Raw genomic sequence first — 16,019 nt, 5'->3', positions numbered from 1 at the left:
TATGTGTATTTTAAAGTCAAAGAGGACATAAACTTGCACTTGTTCCTTGCATGTAAAGTTGCATTAACAACTGACATGTCTTGCGGGTTGAAACTAGCAGAGGTTTGGAATGATTGATAATACTCATTTACTATATTATTTGGTCATTTTTATCAAAGCAAGATATTTGGCAGGAAAATTTATAATTGTATCTTTTTTTTAAAAATTTATCTTGTTCCTTGTCAGGATTGTATTATACTAACCTTTTTAATCATTTCAGTTTGTTAACCAAAAGACCTTTCTGATCAGGCTAAATAATGCTGCAGATTTTTATTTCCTGCTGTTAGAAGTTCACTCAGGTTGATGTGTTTAGTGTTTGCAAAATCATTTATACAATTATTATATTTAGCCTGTTTTGGTGAAATAAAAAGCAACATGGTTTTATTTTCTTGTTCAGATTTTATAACATGATGAAATTGCTAATTATTACAGTACAGAAAAAAGAAAGCAAAATTAGCATTAGAATAATAATACTGTCAGTGGCCAATATGTATTGATATGCAATACAAACATGCTGTATTGCAATATAATGCAATACATTTTTACATGGCAGTATTCACCACTAATAATCGGATGCATCTGTTTCTCCTACAAATCTTCAAATCGATGTCACCTTTCTGGAAAATGTATGAAAAGAACAAAGCGATTTGAACGCTTTCACCAAGCAGGGCAAGCCACTACCAAGGTCTTCAGTATTGCCAGAGCACAGAGCATCCATTGTATCTGTCTGCCCATCTCAAAATTTCATTTGCATAATTTACCTGCAATCTGTTACAATCTATTATCTACATATTGTTTACAAGTAAGATCACAAAATTCCACAATGATTTTTTTTTTTGTCAGTGCATTATTGGGCTAGAAAATGTTTATGATAAATTTATAAGCACGATAGAAGATCAGAATTGTCCCCAATAATTGATTAACAAAATACAACTTCTCTAATTCCAGTCCTCACAGTGCTTTGTATGCAATGATGAAGGACCAGTTTGCCAACTATGTGGTTCAAAAAATGATAGATGTAGCAGAGCCACCACAGCGAAAGATTCTGATGCACAAGATTCGGCCACACATTGCTACCCTAAGGAAGTACACTTATGGAAAACATATCCTTGCAAAACTGGAGAAGTTCTTCCTGAAGAACAGCTCCGATTTGGGACCAATTGGAATGCCCCCAAATGGGTCATTGCCTTAACTTGCTTCATTTCATATCTATTTTTTCCCCATACATTTTATATGATAATATTTTGGCATCATTAAATTTTCATGAATTTGGTACTCTTGTGAGTTTATATTACTGAAATTTGTGAAAATTTTGTGCTTGCAAAAATTTTGTGACTTGCATTAAGCAAATTTTCCATATATTCAAGTGACAATTTTTGTGAGTATATTGCATGGTTAATGTATTCTGCATGAAATAGTATCACAGTGTAACCTTATTATTGCATAGATTGTTATAAAACTTTCAACCCACATACTAAGTAGAATATCATTGGTAGTTTTTGTGTGCAAATTCTTGCACAGGCTAGTTTATAAACACACAAGTGGTTTGGGTTTATTTTGCACAGCTGGAAACCTGTAATTAATGGATTGCATAAAATTGAAATATATGCTTACTATTTGAGCAGGAAATTTTTGTATTTAAAACAGCAACTGGAAAATTTTCCTACAGGGCTTAAGTGACTTTTCATTTTATATAATAGTGTTTATGGTTCTGCGAAGTTATTTCAAGATAGGTAAAGATTTATGCATATATAAGAAAATTAAAATGAACATTGTTTGGGAATTAATTTGAACTGAACAGATAACATTTCTCTGGGGTAGGAATTTGATTTGTGTAAATGGAACAATACGAAAGTAATGGATAGATCAGCTATTTGAAAGTTTCGGTTAGACTTTTGCTTGTTGATTTGAGAAAATTTTGCTGTCTGTCTGGTTTTACTGGTGGAAATAGAAGGATACATTCATGGCATCACCTAGTTTTATTTTATATGGTGTACATGTGCAAAAGATGAAATTTGTAGACTTGTTGGTAATTAAATGCATCTTAGATATTGCATGTAAAAATCTTGGGATATTTGAACTTAGTTAATAAGTAAATATCTACTGATGGTTTCAGTAAAATTGCAGACAGTGAGTAAATGCACTCGTCAGGGCCAGTATGAATCGTATCAGCAAGAACTGCTGGTCAGTAAACCTTGACTCGTTCACTGTAGGCTAATTTTTATCAATGTTAGTCATCCGATGGAGAGAAAAATTTGTTACCTTCTCATAGGAAATTAAAGCATGATCTGAATTCTTCACCAGGGTTATCTCTTTTTTTTTATACCATTGTGCTTTGGATTCTATTCATTTTTTTAAAGACTGATTATACCAAGAATTGTATTGATCATTTGAATTAAATGTAGAAACTGGATGAAGTTGAGTGACAGGGCAGAAATTGAATCCTGTGGCAAAATCTAGTAGAATTGGATTTTCGTCACTTGCATTCCCAGTAATAATTCAGAACATTTTATTTGGAACAGTTGACCTGGATAGCATTTGTTTAGGTAAGTGTTGATTATTTCATAACAAGAAGATTACTTTTGGACCACAAAGAAAATTAGTAAAATTTAATTGTTTCATTCAGGAAACAAATTTTACATCACATTAAAATCCTTTTGAAGGTAATTCCTGTGGTTTTTTTTAAAAACTTAAGTTTTGTTTCATAATCTTGCAGATCAAAACCAATGGTAGAGTAAACATTGTATTTGTCTGTAACATGGGTATGCACAAAAGCATTAAATGTAAACTAGGATTTTCGTACATGAGCTTGTATTATGTTTTATTTGATGTCCATCTGGAAAAAAACAAAACAGAAATTAACCATTGAATTCTTATTAGAGCAACCACCATTCCAGGAATTACTTTTTTTTTAGGTGTCTTCCAAAATTCAGGACACCTTTAGTTCTGTTGGATCCATGCAGGTGAAATAGTTTTTTCTGCGTGTGCTTTGCTTTTTATATGGGTTAGTGACCTTGTTTCTTCAACTTGCTATATGCACATATATTATTTGTGCATAATACAATGTATATTTCCTTAGTTTTCACTGTTCATTTTTATTTACGATCTATATTTTGAAATTGACTTAAAACTGAACAGCATTTATCATATAATGTGAATGTATTTTGGGGGGGAGTAAAAACAAATATATTTTGCAGTTTCTAGTGCTAACGCAAATCAACAACATTTAGCATGGCAAGTCTGTATAGGTTGGAACATAAAGTTTGCTTCCATTAGTCTCACATCTCAAATTTTGAAGTGAGAAATATATATATTTAGAAACTTTACACTGTTTGCTCTGTTTAATTTGCACAGCTTTGCTGTTCATATCTTGAGCACAAATCAAAAGAATTCAGTCTCCTTGGTTTGAAACTAATTCAAACTTTACTCTTTTGAGACAAAAAGCAGGCAGTATTTAAAATATGTTCAATATTCCTGTTCTTACTAGTTGTAAGTTGACAGCTATTGATGTACTCGTTTTTCAGTACAGATTTGTTAAGATTTGAAGTCTTGAATGTCAGCTATCGGCCTCTCTTTTTTTGATTGTCAGTTATTGGTCTCTTTGTATAGTGGATGATCTGTATAAAAGACTGCAAATTTTCTCCAGTTCTCATACATATGTTAACAAATATTTGCCTATGATTTAAGCAGTGTTTTTGTATGGACCTGTTTACATAATGGATTTTTTTATTTTGGATTGCTTACTTGACTCATCTATTAGTCAAATACTGATGTATCAAATTGACCAGTGGACTGCTGACCAATGCATTGCTATCACTGGTAATGTACTCCCAATTATTTAATCATGATTGCTTGGACAGCTTGCTCGATGATTCAGTTCAAAATTTACTGTGCAAGTTGTTGTTGCATGTACACTTGGAAGCACAGCCTACACTTATTGGAAAGCAAGCGTTATCCACAATTGGCACTGATATTAAGTTTTTAGCTTTCATAACCATTAAGGGCAAGAATAGATAGAAAATTGGATAAAGATATAGTCACTCAATAAGAATAAGTATGGTATAAAGAATGATCAAAAAGTTATTTAAAAAAGTTAATTTTCACAAATGTGAAATAAGTCATTTCATTAAGTTCATCTTCAAGAGACTTGTGGGTTTAAGCCAATTATTGAAAGGTGTCACTTAAATATATACATATATATATATATATATATATATATATATATATATATGTGTGTGTGTGTGTAAAAAATGTGTGGTCCTAGAGTTTATCCAAAAGGGAAAAAAATTCTGTATAATGTCCGAAAAACAAAACTGAATTGAAGGCTATGATTCATTTTCAGTATGGAAATTAAATATATGTTGATTTGACTTGGGTCTTTGTACAACAGAATCTCTAGTTCTGCATGTGATTTGCTATTTCATTTTTTTGATGCATTACAGATCTTTTCAACATGTCTTTTCATTATCTTGGCAGTAGTGAACAATTGAGAAGTTTTCAGTTTGAAAGAATTATTTTAAGATGATGGGAGGATGTTAATGCTTGATGGGAATAACTGGGATATAATGAAGGCAGGTAGTGTTGAAAATATTTTAGGTTTGCAAATGGTTGTAGTGAGGATGGTGGTACGACATTGAAGAAAAAAGTTGAGAAATCCATTTTGGGCAGTTTTATAGCAGCATGGGGGTGGCTTTCTAACCACTCTAAACTATTTACAACATGATAATTCCTCGTACAGTTTTCATGAAATATTTGGATATAAACTAAGAATTCTTAGTTAGGTTTTTTTCCCTGAAGCATTTCTGATAGTTCATCATTAGTATTAATTGCATAAAATGAAAATCTGAAACAAGGATCTGCATTTGAATGTGATATTTTTGTCCTGTAAAGTTGGCACTATATTTATGAGCAAAAATTTAAATTTACAGGGTTGGAACAATCTTGAAATGTGCTTGAAATTAGGTTGATTACATTGAAAAGCTCTAGAATTTCAGGTTTGGTCAACAACAAAAAAAGTAAGTGTTTGAAAATTCTCAGTAGCCTTCAGTTTTGAAATACATTGTATTTGAGAAAATTCCATAAACATCCATAGTGAAAATAAATTAAAGATCCTTCGAAAGTGCTAAAGACCCAGTCTTCCTGGAATTTTAATTCCATAGTGGGTCACTTGCATATTTGGTACGACCTTTGGTTGTTACTTGTATGCTAATTAATACTTCACCTTGTTTTGCTTTGTAATCCCTTTATGATGTAAATAAATGGAAACTGATTTGACTGAAACAATGAGGCAGATTAAGACCATTATTCAGATGCTTGGCAGTGGCAATTGTACTTTCTGACATTGTTTTTATAAAGGCTGTAGACGTAGATTAGACCAAGTACTAAACAAAGAGCTGCATGTTGTATTAGTCTAAATATGTTGAATCAGTGGTAGCTGAGGTTGCCTTGAGTTGTATTGATAACAGGGAACATTACCATCAACTTGTGTCCTGGTCACGGTAATTGAAAACCAGTCAAAGAATGGTTCATATCATGCTCAGTTGCATCTAAAATGATTGGAAAAAAGTTCAGTATTCCTTGAAGAATGTTTCATTATTTTTTATTTAGTGAAGAAATGCTATAGAACTAGCCCCCAAGTGCAAAGATGCCAGGATTGGCAACATGACTGAAATTGTTTTTGCATTTGACATTAGCTCTCAAGTCCCCACCATCAGTATAACTAGTGAGTTGTAGAGCTAAAGTAAGCTAGGTCAGTAAATAAATATACTTTGAACTTTTGTGGCAACTAAAAGATTGAAATGCTGACAAATGGAATGAATTGAAGATGTATATTTAAAAACTTGCAATTTAACTTGTTAGAAACTTTGGGGGGGAGGGTGCTGCTAACTCCCAGATGGACGAGATAATTGTATCTCTACCCCTGTGCCACAAAACCCTTGAGCTGGCATCTTCATCTTGGCCTAGCTTAACCAAAATATTTTGGAGTTGTTGCTTAAAAAAATGAAATACATAAATCTGAACTTTATTGACTTGTACCATATTCGATATTGTTCCCAAATTTATGTGCAGTTAATTCTAGTGCTTGAAAATTACATTGTTGTCCTTGAAAAATGCTTTTGTGATGACATATTAATATGAACAGTGAGTTTAGGTGGCTGCCCAAACAGGTCCCTATATTAAGTGCTATTCTCATTTTAACAGGGAGTTATACATCTTGCTGTTTTAAAACGTTTTGGGATTTATTTTTTCTATATTTTTTAAAAAATTTGGTCATCTTTTCAGTGATTAGGAAAGGAAGTCGAGCAAGAGCTAGTACTAGTCTCTTTGCTATTTCTCCTTCTTTCTCACCCACTGTAAATATTTGTTGACCATGTGAAAAATTAAATGTACATAATTGTAAATTCAATAGTACATCATATTTTGTAAAATTTAGAAAAAATTCTGGTATGTATAAAAGTTTGGCCAGTTTTATGGTTCCAAGAACCACATATCAGTTATTTTGCAAAAAGCTAGATCTTATCGCAGCACAATGTATATAATACTTTTGGTTTCCTATTGCCATATTCTCTCTTCATTTTTTTCTTCTTTTTTCACTACATGCACATATTCTTGTGATGTATGATAGGAAAGAAAATCTATCAAATAGATACAACATGGTTTGAAATGTATGCCTGTATCAAGACACCAGATTTACAGTATTCTGTGTAAAGAGTATTCATTTTTTATTATTGTGTATATATAGTCTTTGATGTGATTTCATCTTGGTGCTGATGTTTGCCTTTGAATTTGGCAATAACCTCTCTGCATACTGAATATTGACATGCAGTTATACTTGTGTACGAAAGATATACATTTGCTAGTCTTGTCAGGAATTTTAATCTATACTTGTACATAACGTATAAAGTTCTGTTTCTGAAGTTTGCAAATAATGTCATATTCTGATGGGGAGATCATATGACTGAAAGTTTTGGGGATGAGACGATTATTATCATGATATGATAAATGTCCTAATTTCTTGTTTATCATTCAACTTAAAATAAATTTCTAATTAGTAATTTTTTTCTCCCTCAGTATATGGAAGAATAGGTCTTCTGTCAAGCTGAAACTTTGTCCCATAGTATATAACATTTAGATGCTAAGACATAGAGATCATCCATCATACATTGTACCCTTAATGTGTATAAATCTTCCATTGTAAAAAAGAGTAATGTATATTGCAGTTTACAATCATTCATGGAGCTTTTTTTTTTTTTTTTCTTTACACAAGCTGTATAAAAAGATTTTGTAAACATTTTTTAACCAAGGATTTGTAATCTCTTTCTAATCAATTTTATATCCTGATCAATAAATTTGTACATTCTTCATTAGGAAAATCGCTGTACATGTCTCATTTTTGTTTTTAAATTGCTAGGAACTTATCCTACGAGAAAATATTTCTTAAAATCATGGTTGTAAAAAGCAAACTGGTGTATAGAGCAATTTGAGTGTATTTATTTGATCAATCAAAACTTTGACGTGTCTTGATACAGTTGCATAATTTCAAACCGCCAATTCTGTAAGTAGTCTTATTTTTGTACTTTAATGGTCAACTGAAAAACAGCATTCATTTGTAAAGAGTGTAATATATCTGTACAATACATTAAGATTGTATAAAACTCCTGGTCAACCTGTATAAAACCATTGTATTTTTTCCTTCCAGACAGAAGGGTGTCTCTGTGTTTGATGGTTGATGCATTCATGTTAAGATCTTCAGGTTTTTATAAAGTTGTTTATATAGCAAAATTGGAAGTCAGTTATAGACCTTTCCTGAAATTTTGCATTGTCCAGTAGAATAGACAACTTTTTTGTGGATGAATTTTGATTTAGTTTTAAAAATGATTCCCAGGCAAACTTTTTCAACATTTATAATTCAGAGAGAACACTGAAAATTTGAAGAAATGCTGTTGAATGCATGAACAGGTGAAATAAAGTGACACCCATTTGTTCATACTACTGTTTATACTTTCATTATGTTGTATATTCCCCAGTGAAGAATAGAAATAAAATTGTAAAGGGTCCATTTTTGAGAGGCTTGTATTTTCACATGTAGAAAAGCATTTTCTGTGCATAGGTTTGGTTTTGAGTAATCATTTTAATAGGATTCCATGAATTTGAAGATGATTTCAGAGATCTTTGTAATTGCCCATGTGTAAAGTGCACCTCACTGCAGTTTTGACAAAGTTCTGCAGTACATAATATGCTGACCGAACAAAGTCTGCTCCATTCAAGACAACAGTATGGACACTAATCTGCCAATCTACAATGACAAAAAACAATTTGACCTACATACTTAAATAAACTGTTGACAGATCAAAGCCTGCTATATTCTACCAGTACAGTATATAGTGGCAAAATGCATAGACCAAGTTCTGCAGTAACATTTACAAATCAGGGTCTGTATGGCAGATTGTGTGTGGGTCTTTATTGGTCACAGTGGGGTGTGCTTTATACAATGGTAATACAGTACTTATTATACTATGTATAATACTGTATGCTGTGTATAATGAAAAAACAAGTCATTCTTAAGGTGAGGTATGGAAGTTTGTAATGTCATAATGTTAAAATATCCTGATTGCACTTTATAGCATCTTTATATTGTTTTACACTTCCTTCTCAAAAATCTTTCTCTAAACTTCAGAGAAACAAGACAAGTTTCATAATTTTTCAGTGTAAATATGAAATTTATACCAGTGAAATACATCTTTCACATTATCTTCACCTCAGCAAGTGTACAGGCAGAAATAAAGACAAGAAAATCCGCAGATTATATACCTGGGCATGTTGGTGCCTCCAAGTTGATACGCTTATAAATGCGGATAGCGATTTTTAATTGTATTAAAATCGAGTCCTTCATGTTCGTGACACACTGCATGCTCCTGTATATCAAGAGGTTTAATTTGTGGTACATGTCATCTCTGAACATAAAAATACTGGTGGTATGTTAAATATTAATGCTTTTTTTCTTCAATATTCTTTTTTTTTCCTTTTTTATATATAAAAAAAAGTGGTTATTCCCATGAGGATTCTATTTTCCGATTTGTTTAGACAATACATAGAAATTGGCGTTTAGGGCTTGGACCTTTCCATTCATGAAGGAATTTGTATTAAATTGTGGGTTATCAGGGCATATATTAAACAAATGCAAATAAGGTGTAAAGGAATTTTTTTTATTTCATACACTATTACAAATGGACATCCTATGTAGGCAACCTCTAAGTCACATTAGCATCAAGAACCTCCTTACATAAGGACTGTTTTATTTAACTAGCATATCACACAAACTGAAATAGTAGCACATGTTAGCAAAGTTGAACAGTAGAGGAAAAATGGTTTTCAGTAAGTATCCTATGTGGGAAAGAATTGATGGACTTAAGATTTTCTGGCACATTAGAAAATGTCAGCTCTAGTTTTGTGCTGGTCACAGAAAGCCAAGTAATTGACATAAATTTTCAGCAGCAGAGCCATGCTGAATTGCAAATACTGCTTTATATGTTTTCCGAATTTTGTTTGTCATTGAATTGGTACTCGAGGAAAAGTGATTGATTCTTGGTTTTGTTCTAATCTATCTCATCATGAAAACTGATTATTTTAAGTTTAGAAAATTCACAAATATGAACATTTCGATCTACAGTTATGGATAAACACAGATATTTTAATGCTGTCTGTTTATTAAATTGGTTAATTTAAAGTATTTCAGTCAATGTTTACAAGAACAACTTGAAATGTCGGGCTTGTAATCTAAAACTAATTTTAAGTGCAAAGAATTTATATGGTAAAAAACAAATATCACAATAGTTTATAAATAGCATGCATTTGTTTACAATACAGAGGTGTTTGTATTTTGTTTCTTGGAGATTACATATTTATTGCTGAAATTTGCACCCATAATTTGTGTTTCTTTGCACTTCTATATTTGTACTTTTGTTCTCAACTAATCAAATTTAACGATACAGAAAGTATATGGGTAGATTATTGTTGTTTCAGTTTTCTCTTAAATTGTGTTGAGTTAAATTCACTAGTTTTTATTTTCTGTGGAGGTACCACTCATAATGCACTTGAATTGGTAGGTGTTGTATATCCCTATTCATAATATGTATTGATATATTCAGACAAGTGTAATTAATGTACAGGTATCTGGAGGTACTGATTGCATAATGTTTTTGTTGTACATACATTGTACAATTACTTTGTAAATATTACTCATTACCATTGATAAAATGGGTGAATTAATGATTTTAATGAATTTTTTCACATGATTGTGGTATAAATTGGGAAAGTCTGTGATCAGCATGTGGGTAATTTCTTGAACTTCAGCTGAGACAACTTGTTTGATTTCAATGATGAGCCAACTGGCCCATAGCCATTATTCATGATAGGGCGTTTATTGCCTTGATTTTACCAGCAATATCATGGGCAGTCTCAGTTACCTGGCAAACTTAAAGGCAGTTTCTAAATCTACTGATTGAACTAGAATTCTTTGGTAGTGCACATAAGCTGTGATGGGTCAGGAATGTATCAAGGTGTGGTTCATACAGCCTTTGAGGAGTTTACTGGAAACTCTCAATTTAAAACTTTTAAAGAGGGAAAATTCACATCATCGGGTATTAAAATGCCTACTGTTAGTTTTAAAGCAAAAAAATGGAGGTATCAATTGGCATTTAATCACAAGCCATTTTCTCTGGATTGTGTTGTGTGTGGAGAAGAGAGCATGTTTTACTAAAATTGTGCAAGGACAAAAGTTGCCTATTCTCATTCCTATTTTGTGAGTACATGTTCATTTTTCAGCAGTCACCAAGTGCAAATTCAGCATATGCATATGTGTTGGTGAATCAGAACCTACACTATTTGTGCTTGTAATTTAAAGCGAACAGTGTAGATACTAATCTGTTAGCATGTCAGTTTACAGCAGAAAGCTTGTTGTTCCCCATTAGGTACACTATGTAAACCAGTTTATAGTGCAACTTTAATTTACTCTTCTAATGTAAATACTTTGCAAAGCTGTTTATTTATGATGAAATGGACCTATGATGCTCAACTTGTAATAACCCACGTGTTGAAAAATATTTTGAAACTTGCCTTTATAGTTTTTGTTGGTAATCCATTGCCCAAGTAGAAGAATATAGTCATAGGTAATTTAGGATCTTTGAAATGTTTAAAGAACATTGTTAGGTGGTTACATTTGTGTCATTTTGATTTTGACAGCTTATATGCATTTTTGTGTAATGTTGTCTTTGTGCACAATTTATGTTATAGCAACTTTAAACTATGCTGACTGCTGTACAACTGTCTTTTCCAAGGTTAGTTTAGTTATTTGCGATTAGTCCATAGAGTTGCTTAAAGTTAATGATCACATGTATTGATGTAATCCTAACTTTTCCAAGGAACTGTTAATGTGTGCATTATTTAGAGCTGATTTTTTTTCTTCTTCCACTTTGTTTTTTTTTTATATGAGAAGTTATGCACTTGAACCATTTAATCATGGCAATTCGTCATGTATCATATCATTATGCTTATAATTCAGTCTTTGTATATTCTATTGTAGGTCTGTATATTGTGGGATTTTTTTAACATATTCATTGTAAATTTCTTTCTTTCCCAAACTGTACATTTTCTTCTCACTGACATCTGCTGATGAGCCATTGCAGCAGTCCATTTCTGATTTGTACAGTAGTGGTGTATAGAAATGCACAAAAATAAATACAGTATTTGGTATGTATCTGTGTACAACACTTTTCTAAATAATAAGATATAAATCTACCATTTTGTATGATGTGACGGCAAATGAGGACCAATCTTGATCACTAGAAATCGTGCCTAGACCTGATAATGTAATTGGGAGCATTTTGCAACAGCAGATCTGGACCTGCACTGTGTTCAGTTGGGTGGGGGTTGTAAAGGAGTGCATCCAGCAAAACTGTACATAAATTTGGCATGCACAACAGCAGTTTGTAAAAATATGGAGCTTGATAGGGTTTTATTTTGCTTCAGTAACTAATATTCAATTGTCAATTTCATAATCGTATAGTTACATCAGCAGTGAGGGAAATGAGGATTTTTACATGCTGTATTCAGTGAGGTTACACTTACAGGTGTAAAATATAGCATCTTCCCCAGTAAATGTGATTGCATGTTAAGATGGGACAAACTTTATGGCAGTGAGGTTTAAAAAGTTCTTGGACTGGATTATAGTATCTGAGGGTATGAAATAAGTTCAACTCTACAGATTGTGGCTTAAAGAACTTGTGGGGTGGCCTGATGTACATCCTCTGATTCTTTGCATAGGTACTACTTCTGAAATATTTGGAGGAATTCCATGGAACTTGACACATTCATCCCAAGGTTTAATTGGTGCAAAATGAAAATGTTGCTGCTCAGACATAGGTAGACATCGCACACTATTCCTGAATGGATGTTTAAATCAAAATGCTTACATCCAGTGTGGCCACCAAGGCAGCTATCTTGAAAATTTGTGTCACTAATCCTAAACAAAATGTATCAACAGTTTTCACAACAAAAAAAATGGCTAATTATGATAGATAGTTGGTCCTGAATGAAACATTTGCTGATTGGACTTGAAATGTGACTACCATGTCAGCCATATTTGAAGTTCAAATATGGCTACACTAACTTTTTGTTCCTAAAAGAAACCAAAAAACACCCAATCTATTGAACAGAATCTTGCCAAATTTGAACAGAACCATAGCACTGAAGCAAACATAGTCGTAAATTGATGTCAGTCTACTGTCTAATATGGCCACTAGTACAAAAAGAGACATTTATGTAACTTTGTTTTTAAAAATGTCACCCAATAGAACTTAACAACTTTGACAGAACACATTTATTGGATAAATGATGCTGATGTGCCATCAACTACAAACTTTAGAAACCTCTGAACAAATGTTTTCATTTGTAATCAACAATTTTGGAAACTGTACAGATTGCATTCTACTGACACAGATTTCTTGGCCAAATGCTTTTGCACTTTGCGCATGTCAGCCAGGAGTGTGATCTCAGCCCCTCTTAAGCCTTTTGTTGGTATGACTAATAGTAATCATTCCGTATGTTGTAATTTGGGTTCAGTTTCATGCAGGAATTTTTTATCTGATAATTTATTGTAGCATTGATGATATAAATTCCAAAAGTACTCCATTTTATTTCAAATGTTATGCAAGTAGTACTCAAACCCATTTTCCATCTGGTAGAAGAACCAATTCATCATAACTGGTATGCATTCCATTATTAGGCACAATGACATATTGTCTGCTAGATATTTTTCTTGCAAGTTTCATTCATTGGGGAATTTGTGTCACTGATTGTGTAAAAGGGAAATCTTGGCAAAATCACCGCATTTACTGTGTTAAATTGCATTGCTTCCTTTGACATTGATTAAATTGTAAAGTATTTTTAAAAAATGGTAAAATTTTGTTAACTTCACCAGATGTACAGGGGGAATAAAATAAACCATAGGGAACAATTGATAGTGAAGTTGTTTAATAATTAGCTGGATTTTATTAAAATGTGTATTATATTGTACATACATTTTCACATCATAAATTAGTAATAAGGAATTTTGTTCCTGATTATTATCCAAATGAACATATTTTCTTTGCTTGTGAATAGTGCTTACAGTAGTGTGATTATTGGACAAAGTGCAGATAATGTGATGTAATTGTAAATATGTATTAAAACTTAATTTTTCAGAGGGTAATATAGCAACAAACAAACCAATTAAACAATAGAAATGGACTGGTGTAATGGTTTTATGGTAAGAAATACTGCCCAAGAAACTATTTCAAAGTTCATAAATCCAGTCTAGCTGCAGAATTGGGAAGTACGATTTATGGACATCATTCATTTTATGCACAATAATATTGGAATGTGCTTTTTGAAAATGTCTACTTGGCACTACTTCTCCCCAACGTAAGATTTTCAGAATCTGGTACTGTTTAAAAATGATAGCAAGTTGATCATTCTGGAGATTCTATCATTCCTAATTAAAAAAGAGGCAGGGAAATAGGCATGTATACAGTTTTGAGTATTGTGATGCTCTGTTACTCAGTCATAAGGACCTTACTGTTGTGGTTTGAATTGTAAATGTACAATGTCTCTAACATTCAATCACAATTATTTCTAACTAAAAGTCCAAAGTTGCTATACCAGACAGCTGCTATACTGGATTTGAACTTGATGGGTGGTATTGTTTTGGGTAGATTTTTCTCTTGATGACTATTGATGTTGTGACGTACATAATTGCTCTTGTAATATAGACTGCATAGACACGAACTTCCAAGTATAACGATGGATTACATTTGTGTTTTGCTAGTAAAAGAATAAAATCTATTCATCAGTGGTATTTTTAAAATTCATTTCCATATTAGCAGACTGTACAACAGGCATGTGCAAGTTTCTCCAGGGTACATACCAGAAAAGCTATTTTTAAAACCACACCGCTTGATGCAAATTAGTGGATACAACCAGGCTGCAAGCTGTAGGTTGCACGTGACTGCTGTATAGGTACAGCATTGAAAAGATCGTATTGCTTTGGTTCAGTTTTCTGTTGTACTGAGAGTACTGTTTGGAATTGTAGGATCCAAACTGGACAGACCCATGTTGAATTGGCATGGGAAAAAGAAAGTTGATAAGGATTATAAAATCAGACAGCTCATATTAGTTGAAGAGTTTAAGAACTGTCCATAATATCGTATCTTGTGAAGCAAAATGTTGAAGGGGCCCCGAGTGGTCTAAAGCACTCACCGTTCTGGATCACTGCCATCTCACCTCTGTCTGCATGGGTTCGAGTCCAAGGCGTGGGTACGTGGGAAAGCATGCCAGTAGCTTCTCATGGGTCGGTGGTTCTTTCCTGGGTTTTCCAGGGTTCTTCCTTCACCAGTTATACTGGCTGCCATGTATAGCCTATCTTGTGCTGAAAAATGGCATTAAACCCGAGAACAACAACAAAATGTTGAAAATATGACTCATACAGCTGACTATTCTTTGACTTACAAAGTTTTGTATTAAAAAAAAACAATTAAAAAACCCCTAAACAAACAATCTCAGTCTCAACCAAATCTCTATCTGGCACAACTTTTGGGAATTGAGCTTCTGCTGATAAGACCGATCAAAAATCCTTATCTCATCCTTGCACTTATTGCAGGAAGAAAAGGCACGTTGTGTCTGATTGCTACAGATTGAAAAATAAGCAACATAATAACAAGCTATTCCAAAATGCTCTAATTTGTAAGCTCGTGTATTGAAAGTAATACATTTGTTGGGTCAAACCAACCATATTCAGAGGTATTCATTTATTACTAGGCAGTGACCTAGTTAGAGATAAGATTGTTGATAATCCACTTGTAACTGATTAGCCTTATTTGGATCAGAAAGTCTATCCTATTGGGCAATTACTACAGCTGAGGCAGAAAAAGTTCCAGAGAATGATGTTGATCAGGACATTATTCCTTTAGCTTACACATTTATGGTGATTCTTTTGATGAGGACACTTGATCAGTAGAGTTGGAGAGGGGCACCATGGTCTGCCATTTTTTATTTTTTTGTTACTGTCTCTAGGTGTGTGTGGGTCAACAAAAAAGTGGGATGAGCCAAGCAACCATTTTTATCCTGGGCGCCCTCCTGGGAGTTCAACACCTGCATATCAGTGTATATAAAAAAGGTGATATTTATGTCATCCCAGATAAAACAACACACTTATCCAATATTGCATATTGATTACTTTTTACTGTCTCTCTGGTTGCGTAGGGGTCAACAGAAAAGTGGGGCCTATGGAACCTTTTTTATACCGGGCATTTTCCAGGGACAGTTGGGCGTCCAACACCTGCACGTCAGTGTGTATATAAAAAAAGGTAATATTTGTGTCATCCCAGACAAAACAACACGCTTATCCAATGCGCATATTGATTATAATGCCTCAGCTTTAAATAGAC

At 33.0% G+C, this 16,019-nt stretch overlaps 1 protein-coding gene across 5 annotated transcripts in view; it reads left to right on the top strand.

The window, feature by feature from the left end:
* Nucleotides 1-14,427, top strand: part of LOC149784456 (pumilio homolog 1-like) — a 139,033-nt gene extending 124,606 nt beyond the window's left edge. For all 5 annotated transcript variants that reach the window (XM_089932534.1, XM_089932532.1, XM_089932533.1 and 2 more), the window contains one exon: nt 988-14,427. In XM_089932534.1, the coding sequence (XP_089788660.1) occupies nt 988-1,231 (244 nt within the window). In that variant the 3' untranslated portion in view covers nt 1,232-14,427. The remainder of the gene's footprint in view (nt 1-987) is intronic.
* Nucleotides 14,428-16,019: the final 1,592 nt, after the last annotated feature.

The sequence above is a fragment of the Sinohyriopsis cumingii genome, chromosome 14 (assembly GCF_028554795.1).
Source record: "Sinohyriopsis cumingii isolate HCF-2022 chromosome 14, ASM2855479v2, whole genome shotgun sequence".
NCBI lineage: Eukaryota > Metazoa > Mollusca > Bivalvia > Unionida > Unionidae > Sinohyriopsis > Sinohyriopsis cumingii.
This window is presented reverse-complemented; position numbering and strand designations above follow the sequence as displayed.